The 23,568-nt window shown below is 37.4% G+C and overlaps 1 protein-coding gene across 1 annotated transcript in view; it reads left to right on the top strand.

Annotated features, from left to right (window-relative positions):
• The window catches only part of DDX1 (DEAD-box helicase 1), a 37,885-nt gene extending 18,230 nt beyond the window's left edge, over nucleotides 1-19,655 (top strand). Inside the window, exons 14-26 of the mRNA XM_021924593.2 lie at nucleotides 1,605-1,665; nucleotides 5,901-5,999; nucleotides 6,864-6,953; nucleotides 8,868-9,056; nucleotides 9,725-9,776; nucleotides 12,141-12,287; nucleotides 15,767-15,858; nucleotides 17,148-17,220; nucleotides 17,341-17,413; nucleotides 17,499-17,541; nucleotides 18,349-18,444; nucleotides 18,547-18,667; nucleotides 19,330-19,655. Coding sequence (XP_021780285.2) covers nucleotides 1,605-1,665; nucleotides 5,901-5,999; nucleotides 6,864-6,953; nucleotides 8,868-9,056; nucleotides 9,725-9,776; nucleotides 12,141-12,287; nucleotides 15,767-15,858; nucleotides 17,148-17,220; nucleotides 17,341-17,413; nucleotides 17,499-17,541; nucleotides 18,349-18,444; nucleotides 18,547-18,667; nucleotides 19,330-19,460 — 1,267 coding nt within the window. The 3' untranslated portion in view covers nucleotides 19,461-19,655. The remainder of the gene's footprint in view (nucleotides 1-1,604; nucleotides 1,666-5,900; nucleotides 6,000-6,863; nucleotides 6,954-8,867; nucleotides 9,057-9,724; nucleotides 9,777-12,140; nucleotides 12,288-15,766; nucleotides 15,859-17,147; nucleotides 17,221-17,340; nucleotides 17,414-17,498; nucleotides 17,542-18,348; nucleotides 18,445-18,546; nucleotides 18,668-19,329) is intronic.
• The last annotated feature ends 3,913 nt before the right edge of the window (nucleotides 19,656-23,568 follow it).

Genomic DNA, 23,568 nt, shown 5'->3' on the forward strand with positions numbered 1-23,568 from the left:
TGAAGCTAAGCTGACTGTCCCAGCCCAGCCCTCTGCCCCTCCTCTGATACACTGACTGTACATGCCTTTCCCTGATCCTTACATACTGTCATGTGTTAGTTTTTCTTACTGTTTAATTTTCTTAATTTTTATTCCTTTTTAAAGCTATTTGCTTTAAGTTTCTTGCTTTGAATATGCAAAACTTTTCTCTTTCTAACTCAGTTTTACATTCCTTAGAGCAGGAGTGGTTCTTTTATATTCCTCAACCCTATAGTGCTTTGCATACGAGCATAAATTATCATGTATATGTGTGTTTACTTCTGCCAAGTTTATAGGGATAAATATATTTGATTATAAATGTGGATAAAAGTAGAAGTATTAGTACAATAGTCCAAACCTGAGGACCTTATTTAAAAATATAAAATGTATTGGTTCCCTCCCCTGGATATACTGAATCAGAGTTTCCAGAGAATAGGAATTAGAATCTTTTTTTAATTTGTTTGTTTTTTTAAGAAAAGCAGCTCCTCCAGGTGATTTTTTTTTTGGTTTTGGTTTTATTTTTAAGATGAGGGCTCACTGTGTTATCTAGGCTGGAGTATGGTGCTGCCTCATAGCTCACTGCAGCCTCAAACTCTTGAGCTCAAGCAGTCCTCCCACCTCAGCCTCCAGACTAGCTGGGACTGTAAGCAAGTGCCACAGTGCTTGGCTAATTTTAGTTTTTGTGGAGACATGGTCTTGCTATGTTGTGCAGGCTGGTCTCGAACTCCTGGCCTCAAGCAATCCTTGTGTCTCAGTCTCCCAAAGTGCTGGATTGTAGGTGTAAGCTACTGCATCTGGCCTTTACTCTCCTGATACTATCCTTTGGAAGTCTTAATTTTGATGAAATCCAATTTATCTATTTTTCTCTTTTGTCATGGTGTTTTGATGTTGTAGTTAAGATAGACTAGGCCTAACCCAAGGTCATGAACATTTTATTTTGTGTTGTCTTCTGAGTTTTATGATTTTAGGTTCTACATTTAGGTCTGTGATACATTTAGAGTTAATTTCTGTGTGTGGCATGAGGAAGGGTTTTAACTTCAGTCTTTTGCATGTGCATTTCCATGTGTCCCAGTGCCAGTGGGCCAGTTATTGACATGAGAAACATTCAAACACAAAAGGGTACTGTGAAAAGTGAGTCTTCTTTCACTCCATTCCCCAATTTCTAGTTATCCTTTCTGGAGGCAACGTTTTAAATTGATTTTTGTATTACGTTTTAAATTGATTTTCCTTCAGGGCATTTTATATACATGCAAGTATATATGTCTGAAAACGCAGATTGAAACCAGGTTTTAAAAGACCTTGAATTATCCTAATATAGAAGAATATGTAGATGAGGATTAATTTTTTCCACGTTACAAGCTCACACATTGTCTTTCGTGACTTTACCACACTTCAGCAATGGATACAGCTATGGAGATTTAACTGCTTTGTTTCCCACCTTCCCCAGACTTGTTTTATTGTAGGCTTTTTTCCTCAGTTCCTTTCTCAGCCTTAATTTCCACCTAAAATAAATGGATGCAGATCAAACAATGAAAAGCAGACTTTAATTTTTTTTTCTTACATTATCATCTTAATATTTATTTCAGGGAGCTTCTGATAATTGGAGGTGTTGCGGCCCGGGATCAGCTCTCTGTTTTGGAAAATGGAGTAAGTTGTAGTTTTAATTTTTAAAACATAATGTCATGGGCTGTTGTTTTGGCAATACAGCTCTATTTTGTTTCAAGAAAATTTAAGTGAGGCTGAAATTAGTGCAAGATCAGAAGAGTATATTTGTTCAAAGACATCTTGCAAGTGTGCCTTTTCTTCTCCCGGAAGTATACAAAGCAGTAGTCTCTCCCAAACCTCTCAGGCAAAATTCCAGCATACATGATTTTTTGTTGTTTACCCTCTGAACGTTTGAGAATTTCTTTCTGGCCTTCATGGGTAAAGAGTCATTCTTTTTGGGGAGATAAGTGAAAAAGAAGAAACTGGAGTTAAGAACAAAAGAAGAGGTAAAATAGATTGCAGATAAGGATAGAAGTTCCTGCAGTGGCCCTTGGGAAGGATGAATAATGATAAGACCGTGGGTAGTAGTTCCAGTGAGGAGAGAGATGAGTTCCGTTATGTGTAAGGGGAACGCGCAAAGGCTGTGCTCAGGCATGCCATTGTGAAGGACAAAGCTAAGAGGATGTAATCTCCAGTGATCTCCACTATTGGAGAAGAAGTTTAGGATTTTTTTTTGAGAAGAGTTTCACTCTTGTCACCCAGGCTGGAGTGCCATGGCACGTTCTTGGCTCACTGCAATCTCTGCCTCTTGGGTTCAAGCAATTCTCCTGCCTCAGCCTCCTGTGTAGCTGGGATTACAGGCATCCACCACCACACTGACTAATTTTTTTGTATTTTTAGTAGAGACAGGGTTTCACCATGTTGGCCAGGCTGGTCTTGAACTCCTGACCTCAGGTGATCTGCCTGCCCTGGCCTCCCAAAGTGCTGGGATTACAGGAGTGAACCACTGTGCCCGACTGAAGTTTGGGAAATTTTTAACCGTTTATCAATTCTGTAAAGGTAGGACTTCATGAAATATTTTTCGTATGTGAAATAACTTACAGCTTATAAATTTCTCTTTTATTTCCTTTCCTAAATATTTAATCATTTAAGCTAAACCATCCAATATTGAGTCATGACAAGCAATTATGTCCTTTCTCCAATTTCATTGGTGCTCCTGTCAATCTAAATTTTGTGCCACATGGACTTTACATTTGACCTGGTATGCCATATTAAGAGCAAGGAATCATATTACCATACTTGTTAATACTATTCTGAGTAATATTGCTTTGATACGTTTTTATTTAGTGCTATGGTTTTAATGTCCCCAGCAAAACTCATGTTGAAATTTAATTGCCAATGTAATAGTATTGGAAGGTGGGGGCCTTTAAGAGATGATTAGACCGTGCGGGCTTTGTCCTCATGACTGGGTTAATGCCTTTGCTGTAGGAGTGGGTTAGTTATTGCAGAAGTTTGGGCCTGTTTCTTTCTTGCTCCCTTCTGCCATGGGATGACCCTCACTAGTTGCTGCTGACACCATGCTCTTGAACTTGCCAAGCCTCCAGAAATGTGAGAAATATTCTTTTCTTTATAAGTTATCTACTTTGTGATATTCTTTTAAAGCAACAGAAGATAAGCTGAAACATTTAGTGTGTTTTATTTTGTTTTAGTGGTTGTAAGAGAGATTTAATAAGTTTATTCCCAATCTTGCTTCCTCAAACCCATTTTTCCCATAAGATAATATGTTTCTCAATTCCTATTTTCCTAAAGCTTATAGAGTTTTTAGGGAATTAAATCTGCTTTCATCAGGATGTCTTAAAATTTGGTACTAACTTGAAGCAATTGGAAAGGCAGTGTTATTCCAGAGCATTGTTCGCAGAATTCAATTCTACTCTACTTCTTAGTGGATCTAATATGATCTTTTTCTGTTCTTCTATCTTACATTCTCTGCTTCTATTATCTTCCACCACGCTCTGATTCAGCCTTAGCCCTGTGTTGGGTATTATGCTGGGGCAGAAGTCAGCTTGGCAGTGAGAGAGTGGAAGCATTTTAGTTTTCTAATCTTTTAGACTTGCAATATTATGCAAGATGTGCCATTGAGGCCTGATAAAGGTAGGTAGTGCTATCATAAAAATGATATAAATGAAGATGTCTCACAGGCTTTTCTGATCTAAATGACTTAAAACCCTGAGAGGCCTTGTCTGTTTTCATGCCCACTTTACCTGCTGAAATTAGGAAGGAGGAAACTCACATGGTTAGAATACTGTACTAAACTGATGTCATAGAACCAGATGGTATTTTGTTCACTGCTGTGTACAGCACCTGTCTCAGTGCTTGGCACATAGTAGATTCTTAATACATTGGACAGATTTTATCTTCACATTTTCAGACAATATTTTCTAGGTTGAACTTGCTTGTAATTATCAGTGCAGATGAAACAATAGTGTCAGAAATGTCTGCTTTATTTTTCATGGGATAGTAAGTGTCTCCTATTGGATCAAGTTAAAAGTTCATTCAGCACAATGTTGTGTTTATTTGAGGAGTGAGATACTGAAGTAATGGAACTAGAGGAATAACTTTGCTAATAGAAACCAATATTTTTAGTACAGGGTGGAGAAAACAGGTAAAAAAGAATGGAAGTGTTGTTTTTTAATGCCTGTCAATTAAAGAGTAGAGGTTTTGAATTGCCTAATTTACTGAATGATCTTATGTAATACCTTATTTGTGCTCACATGAATACATCATATACACACTTTGTTTATTTTTATTTATTTATTTATTTATTTCTGGAGATAGAGTCTTGTTCTGTCACCCAGGCTGGAGAGCAGTGGTGTGATCTCGGCTCACTGCAACGTCTGCCTCCTGGGTTCAAGCAATTCTCCTGCCTCAGCCTCCTGAGTAGCTGGGACTACAGGCACAGGCCGCCATGCCTGGCTAGTTTTTTTGTGTGTGTGTTTTAGTAGAGACGGGGTTTCACCATTTTGCCCAGCCTGGTCTCAAACTCCTGAGCTCAGGCAATCTGCCTGCCTCAGCCTCCCAAAGTGCTAGGATTACAGGCATGAGCCACTGCACTGGCCCATATACACACTTGAAAAATACCTTATCTTGCCAGGCGCAGTGGCTCACGCCTGTAATCCCAGCACTTTGGGAGGCCAAGGCGGGCGGATCACGAGGTCAGGGGATCGAGACCATTCTGGCTAACATGGTGAAACCCCGTCTCTACTAAAAATACAAAACAATTAGCCGGGCATGGTGGCAGGCGCCTGTAGTCCCAGCTACTTGGGAGGCTGAGGCAGGGGAATGGTGTGAACCCAGGAGGTGGAAATCACGCCACTGCACTCCAACCTGGGCATCAGAACGACACTCCATCTCAAAAAAAAAAAAAAACAACACTTCATCTTTATTGACTGCTTTCTAGAAATGGGTCAGGCACTGTACTAAAACCATAACATGTTCTTACTCAGTACTTACAATAATCCTCTGAGATGGTACTCTTCCCTATTTTTGAAGAGGGCTTATATCAAATATTAATTTGCCTAAGATCGTATAACTCAGAACTTTACTCTGAAACCTATGTGTCTAATCACCATACCTATGGACTTGACTACAAGATATGTGTGGGAGAATGCAAAATGTTAATTGTTTGTGTCCTGGCACCGAGGCTCACTGTTCTCTTCTATGTATGTTTGAAAATTTTTATTTAGTATTCTAAACTTCCGTTTTCTCATTGAATAGGAATAATTATAGTAGTATTTACCTTAGTGGTAACATGAAATAAAACGTGTACTTGTAAAACATTTCACAGAGTGCCGGTTCATTATAAGCACTTGACAAATAGTAACTATTACTGTTTTCCTGGACAGTCTGATCACCATTACTATTAACTATAACCAAAATTGAGCACCTGGGACACTCTGCATCTGGTGCCTTACGCATCTTATCTCTTAATTATCACAACCATGTTGAAAAGGAGAAGGTATTTCCCCAATTCAAAAATGGAAAAATTGGTACTAGAGGAGATTAAGTAAATTAAGGTCACAGAGCAGAGTAATGGTGGAACTAGGACTTGAGTTCTAGGTTCCATTGAGTTCCAGTAAATTCATCTGATTTTTGCTTGGAAAATATAAATTTTATACATTAGAATGTATATCAGTTAAGGATGTCAAAATCAATTTTGGTCAAAATACCAAAATCTTCACATTAATTTCAAACCAATTATCAGTTTAACATATGCCATTATCTGTAACTCCTTTTTTTTGTTTGTTTTTATTTAAAAGTAGACAGTTATTGGTTGCTATTTTAAGGTAATTATACTGTTTCTTTAGTTTTCATTAAGTAGTTGTTTTGCTATTTTTCAGGTAGATATAGTTGTAGGTACTCCGGGAAGACTAGATGACTTGGTGTCAACTGGAAAGCTGAACTTATCTCAAGTTAGATTCCTGGTCCTGGATGAAGCTGTATGTTGAAAGATAAGCATGCTTTTTTAAAAGTTTACTTACATTTTTTGAGATAAAATATATAAAATGAAGAAGAAATATAATTCAGTCATGATCCTACTACCTAATCATTGTTATCAGTTTGGTATATTTTCATATACTCTTTATTTATATATTATTTCGTGTAGTTGAAATCAAGATGTGAGGAATCTGGGAAAATTTTTAAAAATTTTATGTAATATCGTAAGTATTTCCTGTAATTGTTTGTAAATACTTTATAAATGCTGTCTAGTGGTCTATCATATGGCTACTTCAGGTCTATTATATAGCTACTTCATGGTATATTTAATTACTCTTATTACTAGGTATGTAGGTAGGTATGATTTTTACTCCAAATAACCAGCTTTGTTTGTACATACATTTTCTACATACTATAAATTTGTTCCTTGTGTCAGAGATATAAAATGTAGACCATCTGGAAGGACGTAAATGTGTTTGAGGCTCTTAGACATACTTCCAAATCATTTTCAAGTTGGGTTTAACTAGTTCCTCAGCACTGAGGGTTTTTAATTTTTTATATGAAAAGTCTGTTGAAGGATATATGTTAGAAGCTGTTGACTGGTATTTTCATTCTAGATTATTAGATTATGGTTTTGGATTATTTGTTGTCACCTCTTCATATTTTAGTCACAAGGAACTTAAAATTGAATTTATAATTTATCTTTAAATATCCAACAAAATAGTTTTGAAAATATAGGACTATGTATATATATGAATTAGTTTCCTTATATTTTGTTTGATTTAGCAAAAAATATTTTTGATACTGATTAAAACTTATTTTCTATACTGATTAAAAATTTAATTTATTCTTTGCTTCTCATACAGGATGGGCTTCTTACTCAAGGTTATTCTGATTTTATAAATAGGATGCACAATCAGATTCCTCAGGTTACCTCTGATGGAAAAAGACTTCAGGTATAAAATTATCAATGCATCTTAAAATACATGTAAACAATTGTTATGTATTAACGTTACGGGATCCTAGGGGGTGTTGATTTTCTGGCTGGAAACCTCTGCGGCCAGTGGTGCCTTAGGCCAAGTTTTACTCAGTTCCGCCCACTTGGCCTGGCAGGCTGTGCTCAGCTCTCACTACCAGCCTGGACCCCATGCCTCCCAAGGGTGAGCCAGGCGCAGAGTGGCGAGGGATGTATGAGCGAACGTGGGGTCTGGCCACTGCGCACAGCCAGGTACACTGGGTAGCTCCAGGCATTGGCATGGGCACCGGCTCTCTGTGGGACTGGTGGCCTGGCCCCCGGGCTTCAGGACTTCCCCAGTTTGAAGGTGGGGCTTCACCGGGGACTAGCCCCCTTCCACCCAGGAGCCTGTCTGCCTCCTGCCGCTGTTCATGGTGCCCAGGCTGTTCATGCCAAGGGGCATCTGTAGGCCAGCACTGGGCTGTCCTTAGCCTGCCTTGGCCATGCTCCCATGTTCGCTGTTACTCAAAGGCTGGAGGCAGCCAGAGTGGCAGTGGGTTGGTGTATCAGTGCTGCCTCAAGTGTGCACACCCAGCTGGGTTGTGACAGCGCCCAAGCTCGGCCTTAACTTTGTTCTATCATCAGAGTGGGTGTTGACAGCAGAGAGAGGCCAGGCAGCGGGAGCAGACATCTTTGAACCTATTGGGGCAAGGGAGGGCCTTTTAGGGGCCCCCGAGTGCAGAGATGCCTGGGTCCGCAGCTACAACTTGGGCGGCTGCAGCCATGCCTGGGATGGTGGGGCTCCTGCATGCTCCTGGCTCCCACCACCACTCTGGGCCCAGCTCCATCTCAGGGCTCCTCTCTGTCTGCCCCTCTGTGCCCAACCTCGCTGCTCCCCCTGTGGCAGGCGACTCGGCCCAGCCCCATTGAGGTGACTCCCAGGGCAGCAGGCTCCAGGGCCCTCCCAGGGGTGGACTCTGGGGACTGTCCTCCTCCTCTCTGTGCCCTCCCCGCAGCAGTGGCAGGCAAGAGCGGCAACACAGGGCCCGGGTCCAGAGTGGTGGAGACTCTGGGCCTGGGAGTGAGTCCTGCCCAGCTTCGCGAAGGTTGGGGTGGCCCAGTCAGCTGCCTTGGGGATGTGGGGCACAGGGGACCCACCACCACCACTGCAGCTTCCACAGCCGCTCTTGCTGCCACTGCTCGTGGCGCCCCACTGCAGCCAACATGATGGCAGCAGCCACTCCTGACGACCTGCCACTGCCATCATTAATGCTTATGAGCAGGGTCAAAGCGTTTTTGTTTGGTGCCCTCTCGTGAAGTTTATTACTATGTAAAATGTTTTCTTTTTGTTACTGGATGAAATAGTATACTCAAAGGTAACATTCTTAAAAGCTGCTTTTAGAAATAGAAGGAAATTTGAGGAAATTTGTTGGGTGTTGCAGAAAACTGTAAGTACAAATTCTTAGTTATTTTGTCCTATAGAACATTTAGGGTTTGTATTCCAGATCATTAGTACTGCTTCCTGTTCGAAGGAAAAATAACTTCAGCTATTGAAAAATTGTTATCTTCTCTTAGTTATATCCTTCTTTCTTAGGAAATGTTTAAGAAGGACAAGCTTTTGAGAGAAGGGGACTGATAGTAATATAGGATTTTTGGTTTACAAAAACATCTCATTTTACTCAGTTTTGTAGGAACTTGAGGAAGAGATGGCATGATTTCTATGTGACAGTGAGGGGACTGAACCTCAGAGATATCAACCCGCCCAAAGTCATACCTCCAGTTGTCGCTGCATAGAGTAAAGTGTTGAACTTATCTTTGGAGTCCAGGCTAGCACACTTTGTGTTTCATATCAGTGTTTGTGTGATTTAATAATTATTATAAAAGTTCATCTCAATTTGGGGTTTCCTCTTCTTAGGTGATTGTTTGCTCTGCCACTTTGCATTCTTTCGATGTAAAGAAACTGTCGGAGAAGATAATGCATTTTCCTACCTGGGTTGACTTAAAAGGAGAAGACTCTGTTCCAGATACTGTACACCATGTCGTTGTCCCAGTAAATCCCAAAACTGACAGACTCTGGGAAAGGCTTGGAAAGAACCACATTAGAGTAAGTGATTTATAATATTAACATTTATGTAGAATAAAACAATTTATAAACTAGTTTAGCCTTGGGCTCTTAGTGATGCTTAAGGCAGTCAGTTATTGTATCAAAGAAAAGTCCAATACATTGTAGACCCTTAGACCTTTAAAAAGCACTGAATAAGTGATGGACTCCATCTTTTGTTTTTCTCTCTTCATAATATTGCTTTTGTGATCAGCTTCCTTGATATAATTTTTATAAGTAAATAACATATATATACCTAATTTCAGATACAGTGATTTCCATTTTTAGTAGTATTTTAGTAGGAGCCCTCATAGGTGTCCTCTTGATGTACTTTTTTCTAAAAACCAATTTCATGTGGTCATCTTGTCACTTTCTTCACTGTGATTAGATTTGCCTTTATATAGTAAGGTTATGTTTATTATAAATATGCGATATTTTAGAAACCACATTTTCATTATTATTATTACCTTTAAAAGTGACCTTAGACCTATAGTTAATGAAGGGTTTTTCCAAATCTGAAGAATGATTTTGCCTACAGATTGTGTTATAAAGACATATATCTGAAATGCAGTGTAAAGACAAATATAATTCTCCCTTTTAAAAAATGACATCTATTCTGAATCATTATTTAACGACTCCTCTATCCTGTTTTTATTCCTTGTTTTTGATAGACTGACGATGTACATGCAAAAGATAACACAAGACCTGGTGCTAATAGTCCAGGTGAGTTAAAAAGAGTCAAACGTGTTGAAAGATTTTGAAAATGAAATTTATACCTTACCTATTCTCATGAAGGATGTGAGGTGACCTGCAAAATTAGAACAGGAAATTTGGAAATAAAGACAATAAAAATGATAAAAAAGAAATGGGAAAAAAGCCGATACTAGTCAACTTAGAGGAATATGAATCATTGAATTTATTTATTTTTTGTTTTTTAATTTTTTGAGACAGAGTCTCGCTCTTGTCACCCAGGCTGGAGTGTAATGGCATGACCTCAGCTCAAGGTAACCGCCTCCACCTGGGTTCAAGTAGTTCTCGTGCCTCAGTCTCCCAAGTAGCTGGGATCTCCTGCCACCACGCCTGGCTAATTTTTTTGTATTTTTAATAGAGCTGGGGTTTCACCATGTTGGCCAGGCTGGTCTTGAACTCCTGACCTCAGGTGATCCTCCCACCTCGATCTCCCAAAATGCTGGGATTACAGGTATGAGCCACTGTGCCTGGCCTTAATCATTGAATTTAGATGTTAGTCTCCTGGCATCTAAATCACAATTTTTTTTTTTTTTTTTTTTTTTTTGAGAGAGAGTCTCACTCTGTCACCCAGACTAGAGTGCAGTGGTGCGATCTCGGCTCGCCGCAACCTCTGCCTCCCAGGCTTAAGCAGTTCTCCTGCCTCAGCTTCCCGAGTAGCTGGGATTACAGGCATGCGCTACTACTACCCAGCTAATTGTATTTTTAGTAGAGACAAGGTTTCACCATGTTGGCCAGGCTGGTCTTGAACTCCTGACCTCAAATGATCTACCCGCCTTGGCCTCCCAAAGTGCTGCGATTACAGGCATGAGCCACTGCATCCAGCCACAAATATTTTTGATTATCTAAATCTCATTGATCATAGGAAACCAGCAAATTTTTCTAGAGAGATTATTTTATACTGACCCTGAATTCAAGAAGAAATAATCGTGTAAGTTTCTCATATCAGGGATATTGCATAACAAAGAAAAATTTCTTTAGCTACAGCTTTGCAAAAGATACTGAAATGATTTGGAAATAGTTGTTTGTTGACTTTTTTGTGTGTGGTAGAATATACATAACATAAAACTTTGCATTTTAACTATTAGTGTACAGTTCATTGGCATTAAGTACATTTGTATTGTTGTACAATCATCACCACTATCCATCTCCAGAACTTTTTCATCTTCTTAAACTGCAAATCTGTACCATTAAATATTTGGCAATTTTTAAAAAGCCTAACATTAAATTCTGCCTCTATGAAGATTCTTCTGTGCAGAGCTGAGACACGCTGTTTCAGGTTAAATAGTGTTTTGAAAGTATAGGAAGGTACATCATGATACAAGGATGGTGCTTAGAAAACTTGGAAGAATGAATCTTAAACCCATTAGGCTGCATGTCTGACATCAGATGTTTCAGGTGGATCATTCATTGGTGAGGGTCAGACTCTGTTTGCTTCATGGTTGAATTCACGGGCAGGTTTTCAACTATATCAAAAAGGTGAATTATCTGAAATCTTGATTAAAGATTTGAACTCAGGTTTATGTGTAGCTCTACATTAACTGGACACATACTTAGTTATCCTTATTGTTGGAGAAGAACAGAGACAGTATTTGAAAATCTGTCATCCCACTGTTTGAGAATGCATTTTATAAAATTCCAGTTTTTATTCCTTCTTATATTTTTCTTGCAAAAGTTTTGCTTAGTTTAGACTACAATTAGAGATGATCAGAGAGACCTTAGAAATACTTTGGGTCACAGAATTAACGTCTTAACATTCAGTGGTTGAGGAATAACAATTGTAGCACAGCTTCACACTGAAAAATAGAGTTGGAGGATGGTGACGAAGAAATTACTAGATTTTTGTGTTGAGGTTTTTACTGCATAGAGTGAAGTATGAACTTTCTGGTATTTAGATTGATTTAGAAAGTACATTATTTTTAAAAGGAGTTAAAATAATTGTATAAAGCATTTATTGAGCATTTAGGGAAGTTCATGCAAGGCAGAGTATGACTTGTTCTTCATGAGGGATGAGAACAGTGTTGCTGTGAGTATGTATTTCTGTTAATTTGTACATATGTATGAGTATGTTCCCTCATAAGAGGTATGGTTATAGATGTTTGTATACTACATAAAGTAGCACAAAAATATTAACAGAAACAAAAATAAATGAATGAATGGATTAACTTACTGTTTTACTCTATCTTTACTTCTTGTCCTTGTCTATATATAATACTTTTATTAGAACAGGTATTCTTTTTTAGGAAAATTAAGCAGTCAGTCTATGACTATAATTATGTGTATTCATGACAAATTCAGATTGAAATTCTGTTGGTTTTTGTTGTTGTTATGGTATTCAAGAGATGTGGTCTGAAGCTATTAAAATCCTGAAGGGGGAGTATGCTGTCCGGGCAATCAAGGAACATAAGATGGATCAAGCAATTATCTTCTGTAGAACCAAAATTGACTGTGATAACTTGGAGCAGTACTTTATGCAACAAGGAGGAGGTAATTTTTTCTCACTTGAAATAAATTATGTTTATTTCCTCTTGTGATAGATTATTAATCTCATGTTGATGCAATCTAGAATACATGTACAGAATTTAAAGCAGTGATGGCATATTTTAAGTATCTATGCTTATTCAGTACTTTTCCCTGTGATAAGCCCTAGAAAAAACAAGAGAGAATTTTCCACATAGGTACATTTTCATTACAGTGAACTTGAATCACAGCATTCTAAGGGTTTTATATCATTTGGAAGAAGGATAAAGTTGTTTATTAGTCTTAAAATTTAAAATGTGATCACTGAAATAATAGAATGTATGTCTTTTAAACCAGTAGATGGGGAAAAGCGAATGAGGAAAAAATCCTAATCTAAGCAAGAGCAAGAAAGGAAGGGGAATAAAATGAGAAAAATTATGGTTAGAAATTATAGAATAAGATCAATGTTGGAAAAATCTGAATGTATGAGTAAACACTGTAAGTATCAGTGGACAAAGTCTTCTCTTACAAGGCATGGATTGTTGGACTGGATGAAATCTAGCAATATGCTGTTTACATGGAGCATACCCAAAATCTGAGGACACGGAAAGATGGAAAGGAAAAGGAATGATAAAATATTGTGCATGTGTCGGCTAAAATATTAACCAAAAGAAAGCCAGTTTAGCTATATTATTAAGAGATGCAGTAGACTTTAAGACAAATATTACTAGAAATAAAGAGTCACTATGTAATAAAATATTCAAGCTATAATGAAACTATAAGGGTTCAGATTTTATGCTTCTTATAACTTCGAGTGTGTAAACTGTATTAGTGTGTTCTTACGCTGCTATGAAGAACTGCCTGAGACTGGGTAATTTGTAAAGGAAAGAGGTTTAATTGACTCACAGTTCTGCAGAGCTGGGGAAGCAAACATGTCCTTCTTCACATGGCAGCAGGAAGGAAAAGTGCTGAGCAAAGTAGGAAAAGCCCCTTATAAAACCATCAGATTTCATGAGAACTCAGTCACTATCATGAGAACAGCATGAGGGTAACCACTCTCATGATTCCATTATCTCCCACCATTCCATTACCTCCCACGTGTGCGGGTTATGGGAACTACAATTCAAGATGAGATTTGGGTGGAGACCCAGCCAAATTACATCATAAACCAACATGGAAAAATTCTCAATCAGTTGTTATGGAAATGCAAAATAAAATGACAGTATAATACCATTGTACATGCTAAACTAAAAATACAACACCGAATTTTGGCTATGGAGCAACTGCATACAGTTGGTGAGAATAGATTGTTGATGAGAATATAAAATGGTATAAGCACTTTAGCAAAGGGTCTTGCAGTCTTTTGTAAAACTAAAAATGTTGTCTTATGGCCTAGCAATTAAACTCCTAGATGTTTACCCAGGATAAATGAAAACACATATTGACAAAAAGGTGCTAGAATGGCCATAGCAGCTTTATTCATAATATTCTAAAACTGAAAACACACTAAGTGTCCATCAGTAGGAGAATGGATAAACAAAGTGTGAAATACAATGGAATACTACTCAGCAGTGAAAAGGAACAGACTTTTCCTTGCTGAGTAGACACAGCAACCATGGATGAATCTCAGAAACGTTATGCCAAATTGAAGAATTCTTACACAAGAATATATACTGTATGAATCTATTTATATGACATTTTTTAAAAGTCAAAACTAATCTATGATAGAAAAAATATCAGAACAGTAGTAGTCCCCACAAGGGTGGCAGCAGGGAAGGCTGGGAAAGGATATGAGGGTATTCTTTGGTGTGATAATGATGTTCTGTATCCTAATGGGACTTCCTCAGCAAATCTACTTAAGATTTGTAGATTTTCTTGAATACAGCTTTTACCTCAAAAGAAAAAACTAAACAAATATTGAATTCTAGTTAATTATATGCATGCTGAACTGTGTACTGATGTCTGCAATTTACATTGAAATGTACAAAAATATAAAGATGAATTGATGGATGGACACAGGTATAGGTAGATATGTGGTTAAAGCAAGTATAGTAAAATGTTAATTGTTGAATCTAGGTGGTGGGTATACAACTGTTCATCGTTAAAATTATTTCAATGTCACTACATGTTTGAAAATATAAATGTTGGAAAAATGTAAAAAGTAAAAATTGGCAGATATACAAGGTAACATACAAATCCCATTGTACTGAGGAAAGATTAACACATCTTGTTATAACTGATGTACATCAAGGAGATAGAAAACTCAAGAAGGATATAGAATATTTGAACTAATAGTCATATAAAGAACACATTACACTGTTCATTATAGTGAGCACTTAAGTAACACTTTTTTTTTTTTTTTCCAAGTCCTGGCAAACAGACTTGCTTGGTTGTTATAGTGACTGTTTTGTAATACTTATTTTCTTCCTATCAATGTTTTGAATGGAGGAGTTGATTACGTAGTAAGGAGTACTGTTGATTAAATAGTAATATCCCTTAGTTACTTTGATCCTCCTTCCCTAAATATTCTGGATGTGGATGTTACTTCTGCCTAGAAAACAAGTTTACCACACCATCACTAACACTCAAACACAATATATACCAGATTATAGGGGTTTAAAAGAAGGGATTAAAGCATCCGTGTCCCCTTCACACATACCCTAACCAGAGAGTTGCAGTGTGTATTTGATACTTCCCTAAACCACTTGAATTCAGGATGCAATAAAATCTCAGGTGTATGCCTCTAGAAGTTCTGGTTAGCTGTTATTTCACTCTGCATAATTGATTTTTGTGTTATTCATTTTGAATAGATATCTTTCAAAATGTATTGTTTCCTTGAATTTTCAAGTATACTTACTGAACTTAATTTACCTTGGAGAACAGTTAAGTGGCATAATTGTTATTTTGTTACCTCCCAGTGGTTACTCTTTTTGTTACTGTGTCTATTTGAAGAGTTTTCTTTTGGGGGGTTGGCTACCACTGCACCTGCCTCTAAAATAGCACCTCTCCATCTTTACAGTTTGCTGCTTTGAATCTTCTGTGGCCATGAAACTAGATAACTATGCTTAAAACACCTTGAGAAGAGAGCAGGCTTATGGGCATGGCCTTTTAGGAAGCACATTAACTTGATGAAGCTTAATTTTGGTTCCTCCAAGAATGATCTCTTTTCCCTACTTTTTGAGTCTTAGTTTTATGGAGGATAGTGAGGTTCCTGGTATACACATCGGCATTTTAGTTGGCACACTGCTTGATCCACTCCTCCTACAGATTGCGAAGGGTAACTTAAGATGCCCTTAAAAGCAGGACGACTTTAACGCTCCATAGAGTTCCTTTTAATGGTACTTCATTTGTGACAGAAATTGTGTTAACCATGGTTTATAGCAAGTTGGGGCATAGATTTTTATGGAATTGTGTGACACTATTGTAGTCTCAATTTTATTGGTTTTTTTACATAGTCTTAGGCAGAAGATTTTCCAAGGTTAAATGCTTAATATGCTTTTCACTAGGACCTGATAAAAAAGGACACCAGTTCTCATGTGTTTGTCTTCATGGTGACAGAAAACCTCATGAGAGAAAGCAAAACTTGGAAAGATTTAAGGTACTGATATATATAGTTGATTGTTTCCTTAATACTTAAGAGGGGCATTATATCTAGTTTTAAGTAGTTCCGGTTAATATTATTAAAGCAGTTATTGTCCTAGAAATTTCAAAATGTTTCTACCCTAACTAATGCGTCATCATCATGACAGGGATTAGTGATTGTTGACACTCAAATGGTAAATTACACATTCTCTATCAGCACAACACTACTATAACAAGAATTTTCAATTTTAGAAATTTTAGTTAAATTATTTCAGGTAGCTATGTTTAGGAGAAGTATCATTGGATAGCTAAGCCATGTCTATAAGCCTTAAAAATAGTCTCCAGCAATAGCCATAAGGAACTCAATTTGTAAATTAATTAAGACAGGTATCAGAATATGGTTATGCAGAATTAAAGTTATTTTGATACTGTTTGGGGCAGACCTTTCCGGTTATGTGCTTGCAGCACGTGAACGGGTCATACAGCTCTTGGTGTAGGTGGGTGGGGCTTGAGCCATTTAGAACTAAAGGTCAGTAACCTCTCTACATCCAAGCAGTCTCATTAATTTAATAGACCCCAGTGTATAGTACAAGTATCATTTTCTAAGAAAAAAGATTGGAAGTATTGGGTTGAAGAACTTTGACTTATGTTTCCATGCTGGGTGTAATCGATGCAGATGTGAAAACACATCGCATGGCCTCGTTTGAATGTGTGCTACCCTTCTCGACCTTAGGCATTTTTCCGGACCATAAGTCAGTATACCCTTTTTCCACCCCCCAGATCTCTAATTTTGCTGTGCCTTGAGGCACAAATGACATCGAAAGGCTAATTTGTATTTCTTGGTGAGCACCAGGGGCCTACCCTCATTTTCCTCCCCTTGAGAATTTTGTCTGTTACAAAAAGTGTAGCCTCCAGGTAAAATATCTAGTATTCTGGGTTTATTTGAATGCAAGAGTAAGATAATGCTTATGTCTGTACATTGTGTTCTGTTTTATCTTTCTCTTCAATTTCTGAAGATATTTCTAAAGATTAAGCCAAGTTTTAGCAATGGTTTAATATCTTTGAGTAGAAAAAGAAAAGCAAAATGAACCCAATCTCTGATTTAATCACCTTAAATGTCATGTTTCAGCAGATCATGACATACAACTTCAAGACTTGGTCCAGTAAATTAGGAGTATGTGGACCTCTAATCCGATAGTAACACTTGAGTTTTTAGAGGTCTCATTTAGTGGAAGGATAGCATTTATTTTTATTGTTTAGTATATGTGCTAACAAACTCCTTTCTCTCTTCTCTGTTCTCTTTAGAAAGGAGATGTAAGATTCTTGATTTGCACAGATGTAGCTGCTAGAGGAATTGATATCCATGGTGTTCCTTATGGTAAAAAGCAACTTTTTATGCTTGCAGTGTGATTGTTATGGAATCTAAAGTAAAGCCTTCTAATATGTTTGAAAAATTTAGAAACTAATGGCAATTGTTAAGAATTGTTTTTATTTATAGTTATAAATGTCACTCTGCCCGATGAAAAGCAAAACTACGTACATCGAATTGGCAGAGTAGGAAGAGCTGAAAGGTACTTCTGTAATTTTTTCTCCGCCATTTTTAAGCTTGTACGCTTTAGGAATAAAGTCTAATAGAATGCTTTTATCATCTTTCAGGATGGGTCTGGCAATTTCCCTGGTGGCAACAGAAAAAGAAAAGGTAATCTTTGTAGGGCTCTATTATATTCATTGTGTGCGTTATGATTTCAGATGTTGGAAATAAAAACAGTTTGATTTTCCTATTTAAATTTAATTCAGCTGCATGTGGAATACAAATGAACTTTTTAATGGCATTTTTTTCTGTATTCAAGAATGGACAAATAATAGGGTGAAATTTAGAAAGGAAAAATGCAAAATATAATTTTTCCTACTAGCTTTATTGTAGTCATTTCCACCAAAAACTATTTAAACATCGTCTGACATGGTGCCATGGAAGACTTTTCATGGTGAGGGCAGATTTATTTTGATATAATTGCTAATTTATAGAAAAGTTATAGTCATAAGAAGCTCCCATATACTCACTGCAAAAATTTACTAGTTGTACATTTTGCGTTATTTGCTTTATTATTCTCTTATATAAAACATTTGAACTTATTTTTCTTTTGAACTTTATTTTTTATGTTAATCTTGACATAGTATGCCTTAATATTTACTTTTTCATCCTACTTTGAGAATTCCTTTTGATATCTGACACCCATTTTAGGAAAACTTTTGGATTATTCTCAAAAAGAACTTTTTCAGAAGACCTATTTATTTAATGAGCTACTGAATAGTAGTAGTCAGTAGTAGTACTACTGAATAGTAGTAGTCATACTACAATAGTAGTAGTCAAGTAGTAGTCACTTCACCTATAATCTATTTTTCTAGTGCCTTGAGGACAGAAAATACTTAAAAACAAATTTAGAATAAGATATTTAGTATGTCTCTATCTCCATGCCTGTTAATATTTTTTCCTTTTTAAATTTAGGTTTGGTACCACGTATGTAGCAGCCGTGGAAAAGGGTGTTATAACACAAGACTCAAGGAAGATGGAGGCTGTACCATATGGTACAATGAGATGCAAGTAAGACTTGGAGTCAGGCTCACAAATAATGTATTAAAATGGTAAAATAGACAGCATTTATCTTCAAAAATTATATCTGGAAATTTTGTCTCCCTTACTTAGTTACTATCTGAGATAGAAGAACACCTGAACTGTACCATTTCTCAGGTTGAGCCGGATATAAAGGTACCAGTGGATGAATTTGATGGGAAAGTTACCTACGGTCAAAAAAGGGCTGCTGGTGGTAAGCTTTGAATTATTTTAAATACTATTTTAAATGTAAATGTACCTGTTTTGAACTTCAGTTTGGGAAGGCAGTAGTTTCATTTCATTAGGGTAAGAGTATATTTTTAACATGTTAATCGTTCCCTTGTTACCCTCATAGTACTTTGTCCATACCTGCCTAGTAGCATTTTTAAATTGTGTCATCTTTATGTGAATGAAAGACTTCAGCTTAGCTCTTTCTCTTGAAGTGTTAATATCATAAGAGTAGTTGAACATTTTGTGGAATTATTAGGAAACAAGAGCATAATAGGTGATTTTGAACAAGGAATTAGAAGCCTTTGACTTAATTCAGGTGATAATTCAGCATATTATTTCCTCTGCCTGGGATGCCCTTTTGTTAGCTTGTTCCTGGAAAATTTTAAGACTCAGGCCTAACTAGTTGTTTCCAAGCCAAGGGTGGGTAGGGGTATTGGGACAGCTGTTAGTGAGGCCTAATTATTTATTTATATTGAAATAATTGATTTAACATTTTTTAAAGTCAAAGTTCTGGAGATAACTTGCCCAGTAGTACATTTTATTGCTACAAGCAATGTTTAAAGTGATATAATTGAGCCAAAGTATTGCTGACAAGTTATTTCAAGCATGTCATTTACATTACTTTGTTATTTGTGTGTGATGCAGGTGGAAGCTATAAAGGCCATGTGGATATTTTGGCACCTACCGTTCAAGAGTTGGCTGCCCTTGAAAAGGAGGCGCAGACATCTTTCCTGCATCTTGGCTACCTTCCTAACCAGCTGTTCAGAACCTTCTGATTTTTACATTTACTGAATAAGATTTGAGTAATGAAAGTCTGTAGTCTTAAAACTCTAAAACAGTTGTACTGCTTCCAAGCAGCAGTATTTATAGTAACGTAAGCTATTAATGCTAACTCTTGCATGTCAGGAAACATTAGTCTTAGGAATTCTTCAAAAAATGGCATCCCAATGAAAATAAATTTGATGACTATATTTTCCTGAAGGTTTGTGTCTTATTTTAAAGTTATATTGATACTTTTTTTCTGTTTCTTTTTTAAGAACAGTATGGGCTTATGAAGTAGAATTTATGGGTATGTGAATCTGGCAGAGGACTTACATGGAACCACTAGGGAATATTCTAAAAGTAGGTTTTCAGATGGTTAAGGTTGTCTATGTGTATATTGAAGCTAGAGGAGAGTTGGAACATGAAGGAAAATTGGATGATCCCAACGTAGAAGAACTGCTTGTTAGTTTGGAAGCTTGGAAGTTTTGAGGGAGTCAGTAAAGGTTCTGTGTCTAAGGATTGATGACTGATGTGATGGTGACAGTGAAGATGTATCTTCTTTTTATGAACCTTTCTTTCCAGATGATGCATACCCATTGAAGTAGAACTAATCTGCTGTCCCTCCAGGTCTTAAAATCAAACTCAAACTCAGGTTTTTTGTTTGTTTTTATTATTTTAATTTTAATTTTATTTTTTATTTTTATTTTATTTTTTATTTTTTTTGAGACGGGGTCTTGCTTTGTCACCTAGGCTGGAGTCCAGTGGTGTGAACACAGCTCACTGCAACCTCAACCTCCCAGGCTCAAGCAATCCTCTTGCCTCAGCCCCCCAGGTAGCTGGGACTACAGGCGCACACCACCATGCCTGGCTAATTTTTTTGTATTTATTTTGTAGAGACAGGGTTTCACCATGTTGCCCAGGGTGCTCTCGAACTCCTGAGCTCAAGTGATCTACTCACCTTGGCCTCTGAAAGTGTGGGGATTATAGACATCAGCCACCATGCCTGGCCCTGGAATATATTTTCTTAAACACTGGCTCTTGCCTAAAATATCAGAAGGAAAGGGAAAAATGTAAATACATATAATTGAATTGTTCCTTTGTGCCTTTTGACTCTTAGTCTATAAGGTAGTTTTTTGGGGGAAATTATTCTTGTCCGAGAGTTTCCTTAAGAGCACAGGGTGTTATAATTTCTTATACAATGGTTTTCAAACCTTTTAGCATTGAAAAACCTTGAGTGAAACTATATATAAACAGAAAAGCTGTAGTGAGAAAATCATTATCTCATGTATTTGAGTTTATAGTTTGTGTGAAATGATTATGAGGATACCATGCTTTCACTTATCTCTAGACCACTTGCTTTGGAGATGTCCTAGAACTTCTATAACCAATCTCAGAGCTATGTGATGACCGCTCTGTGCAGTCTTCACACATTAATCACTGGTTTAGAAATTAACTTTTAATTGATGTGATAGCAAAGACAAGACTGAATTTCAGACATTTAAATGTTAGAATGGAGGGGATCTTTCTAATTACCTTGTTCATGCCCTTGTTTTATGAGAGAGAAAGCTGAGTTTAGAGGAATGCGCATTCGCATGGCCTGGTAGGTAGAACTGGAAATAGAACTTGTGTTTCTTCAGTTTCAGCTTTTACTCTTTGGGCTGGCTACCTTTGGAGGATGACTCTCAGGTCCAAATTGCGAGGCCAGAGAGGAATGCTGGATAGAGCTTAGCAATGGTAAGGATGTTGTTTTTTCTCTTTAATTACTTACTGTTCAACTGGAATTACCCAGGGAACAAGAGTTTTCAAAGGAAGAAGCCACATGCAACCAGACCAGCAGAGGAGTTGCTTGGAGATCTGACTTGCTCTTTTTTCCTGCTCATATCACCATTAATTCTTCCCTTTACTCTCAGTCTTGCTTCCAGATGCTAATTCCTTCAGGTCATCGTATTGATGCCACGAATGCAAGTAACTGTTAAAAGTCGGGTTAAGACGTGGTCACTGGGCCTGAGAGATGCTAATTGCCTGCCTCCTTCAGGACTGCCTTTCCCAGGTTCTGGTTACAACAGGGTACGATTCAAAATGATGTGTACAACTTCTGGGCCTTGTCCTGCCCACCCTGTCCCTCTTCTCTCAGACTGGAACTTGAATGTGGTATTAGTGAGCCTATTGCCACCATTAGAAAAGTGTAATACTTGGGGAATGGCAGAACAAGACAGAGGAACCTGGTGGCCTTGGGAAAGACAGATGCCCACCCTCTCCAAACTGCCCATTATAATAACTTGATGTTATCTGAGCTGCTCATGTTTAGGGCTCTTTGTTATAGAACTTTAGCCTCTACCTCAACTAATATATAAAACAGTAGAGGCCCTTCAAAGTCCAGAAAATGCTAAATATTAACCTTCATATGATAGTATTTGTGATTCAGAGCTTCCACTTGTCCATTCTTTAGTGCAGGAATTTTTAAGTGTACTCACAGATCTGGTGTCTGTAGTTGTATGTCAGTCTTAGAACCTCTGTAAACAGAAATGTCAAGACTTGCCCCAACTTCAACACATGATAGACATGGCTTGAGATCTTAGGAGCCTCGGCGCATTCCTTCTTACTCACAATCTAGTCTTTTCCCTGCTCATTCTCTTCAAAGCTACCTTCAAGCTTTGATTGCTTCAAGCTTTGATTGCTAGAACTTGACTTTCATAGTGACTGAAGTGGTTTAGCGGAAAGGCTGTTTCAAATCTTAATAAACTGAAGTGTTCTGCTCTAACTCAGGTTTATGTCTTTATTACTAATTTGAGTCCCTTACTAGGACAGACTCATTTAAGCACAAGTTATATTTCATTTAAGAGAGCATAGAAAACCAAATAAAGGGACCAAATGCTTTCATTGCCTCGGGATGTTTGCCTTAAGATAATTGATTCTAAAGGATTCTAACTAGTGGTCTCAGTTATGAGATTGCTAAAACCTTTCTGTACCTTGTTCTTCTCTTTTTTTCTTTTGTTTTGCTTTTTGAGACAGGGTCTCACTCTGTTGCCCAGACTGGAATGCAGTGGCATGATCTCAGCTCACTGCAATTTCTGCCTCCTGGCCTCAAGCTATCCTCCCACCTCAGCCTCCTGAGTAGCTGGGACTACAGGCATGCACCACCACGCGTGGCTAATTTATACCTCATTCTTAACATATCTTTTCCTGTTAGATACGTGGAAATTTCAGACTAGAGTAATCCCCACTCCTTACTTTTTATTTATCGTCCGACTTCCAGAGAAAGTCATCGCTAACATTTTGGTTCATTTCTTTTTTCTGTAAATGTTTTGGTCTATGTATGATTCTGTATTTTTATTTAATATAAGCATTTTTCTTAAAAATACTTTAGTGGCTACATAATGCATTGAATGTACTATTATTTGTGGAGCCATTGCACTCTTACTACTCATGAGCATTGAGGGGAGTTGGAAAGGATGTGAACTTTATAATATTAGTCTTGGATTTGAATCTGGCTCTAACTCATACTAGAAATACGACAGAAGGCAAGGTCCATTAAGCTTTGATTTCTTTATGAAAACGGTGAAGATAATTCACATCATTCAGGATCATGTTCAGCATTCAGCAAAATATCTAGTAGATGAGGGGGGCATGTGTACTGTATAGTTACATTTTTTGTGTTACACAGAATAAACATTTTCTGTCTTTTGAAATATCTTAAACTAGATTCCTAGAAATTGGATTATTGAATTAAAGAGTCTAAATGTTATGAACATTTTTCAGAGTCATCATATTGCTTTCTGAAAGGGTTGAGCTGGTTGACGTTAACACTAACAATATAGGAAGAAGGCTGTACAATTTATTTTACAAACTGAAATAAGCTTGTTGCGCTCACAGTTTACTTTCCTGATGTCTCTTCATATGGTGTGTGAATTAGTGTGGTGAGTAGAGGTAGTCTCACATCTTACATGCAACTTCTTGCCTCCCATGGGCTCCCACTCCTGGTCCCACCATCATCAGATAAACAGGGACCTAGACTAGACTTGTTTTAAATAAGGTTGCAGGCTTTTTTTTTTTCATTTCCCAATTTTTGTCTTTAAAGGTAGAAGTGCATGTGGCAATGACTGTGAACTGCCCAGATTAAAA

This window comes from Papio anubis, chromosome 14, assembly GCF_008728515.1.
Source record: "Papio anubis isolate 15944 chromosome 14, Panubis1.0, whole genome shotgun sequence".
Classification (NCBI taxonomy): Eukaryota; Metazoa; Chordata; class Mammalia; order Primates; family Cercopithecidae; genus Papio; species Papio anubis.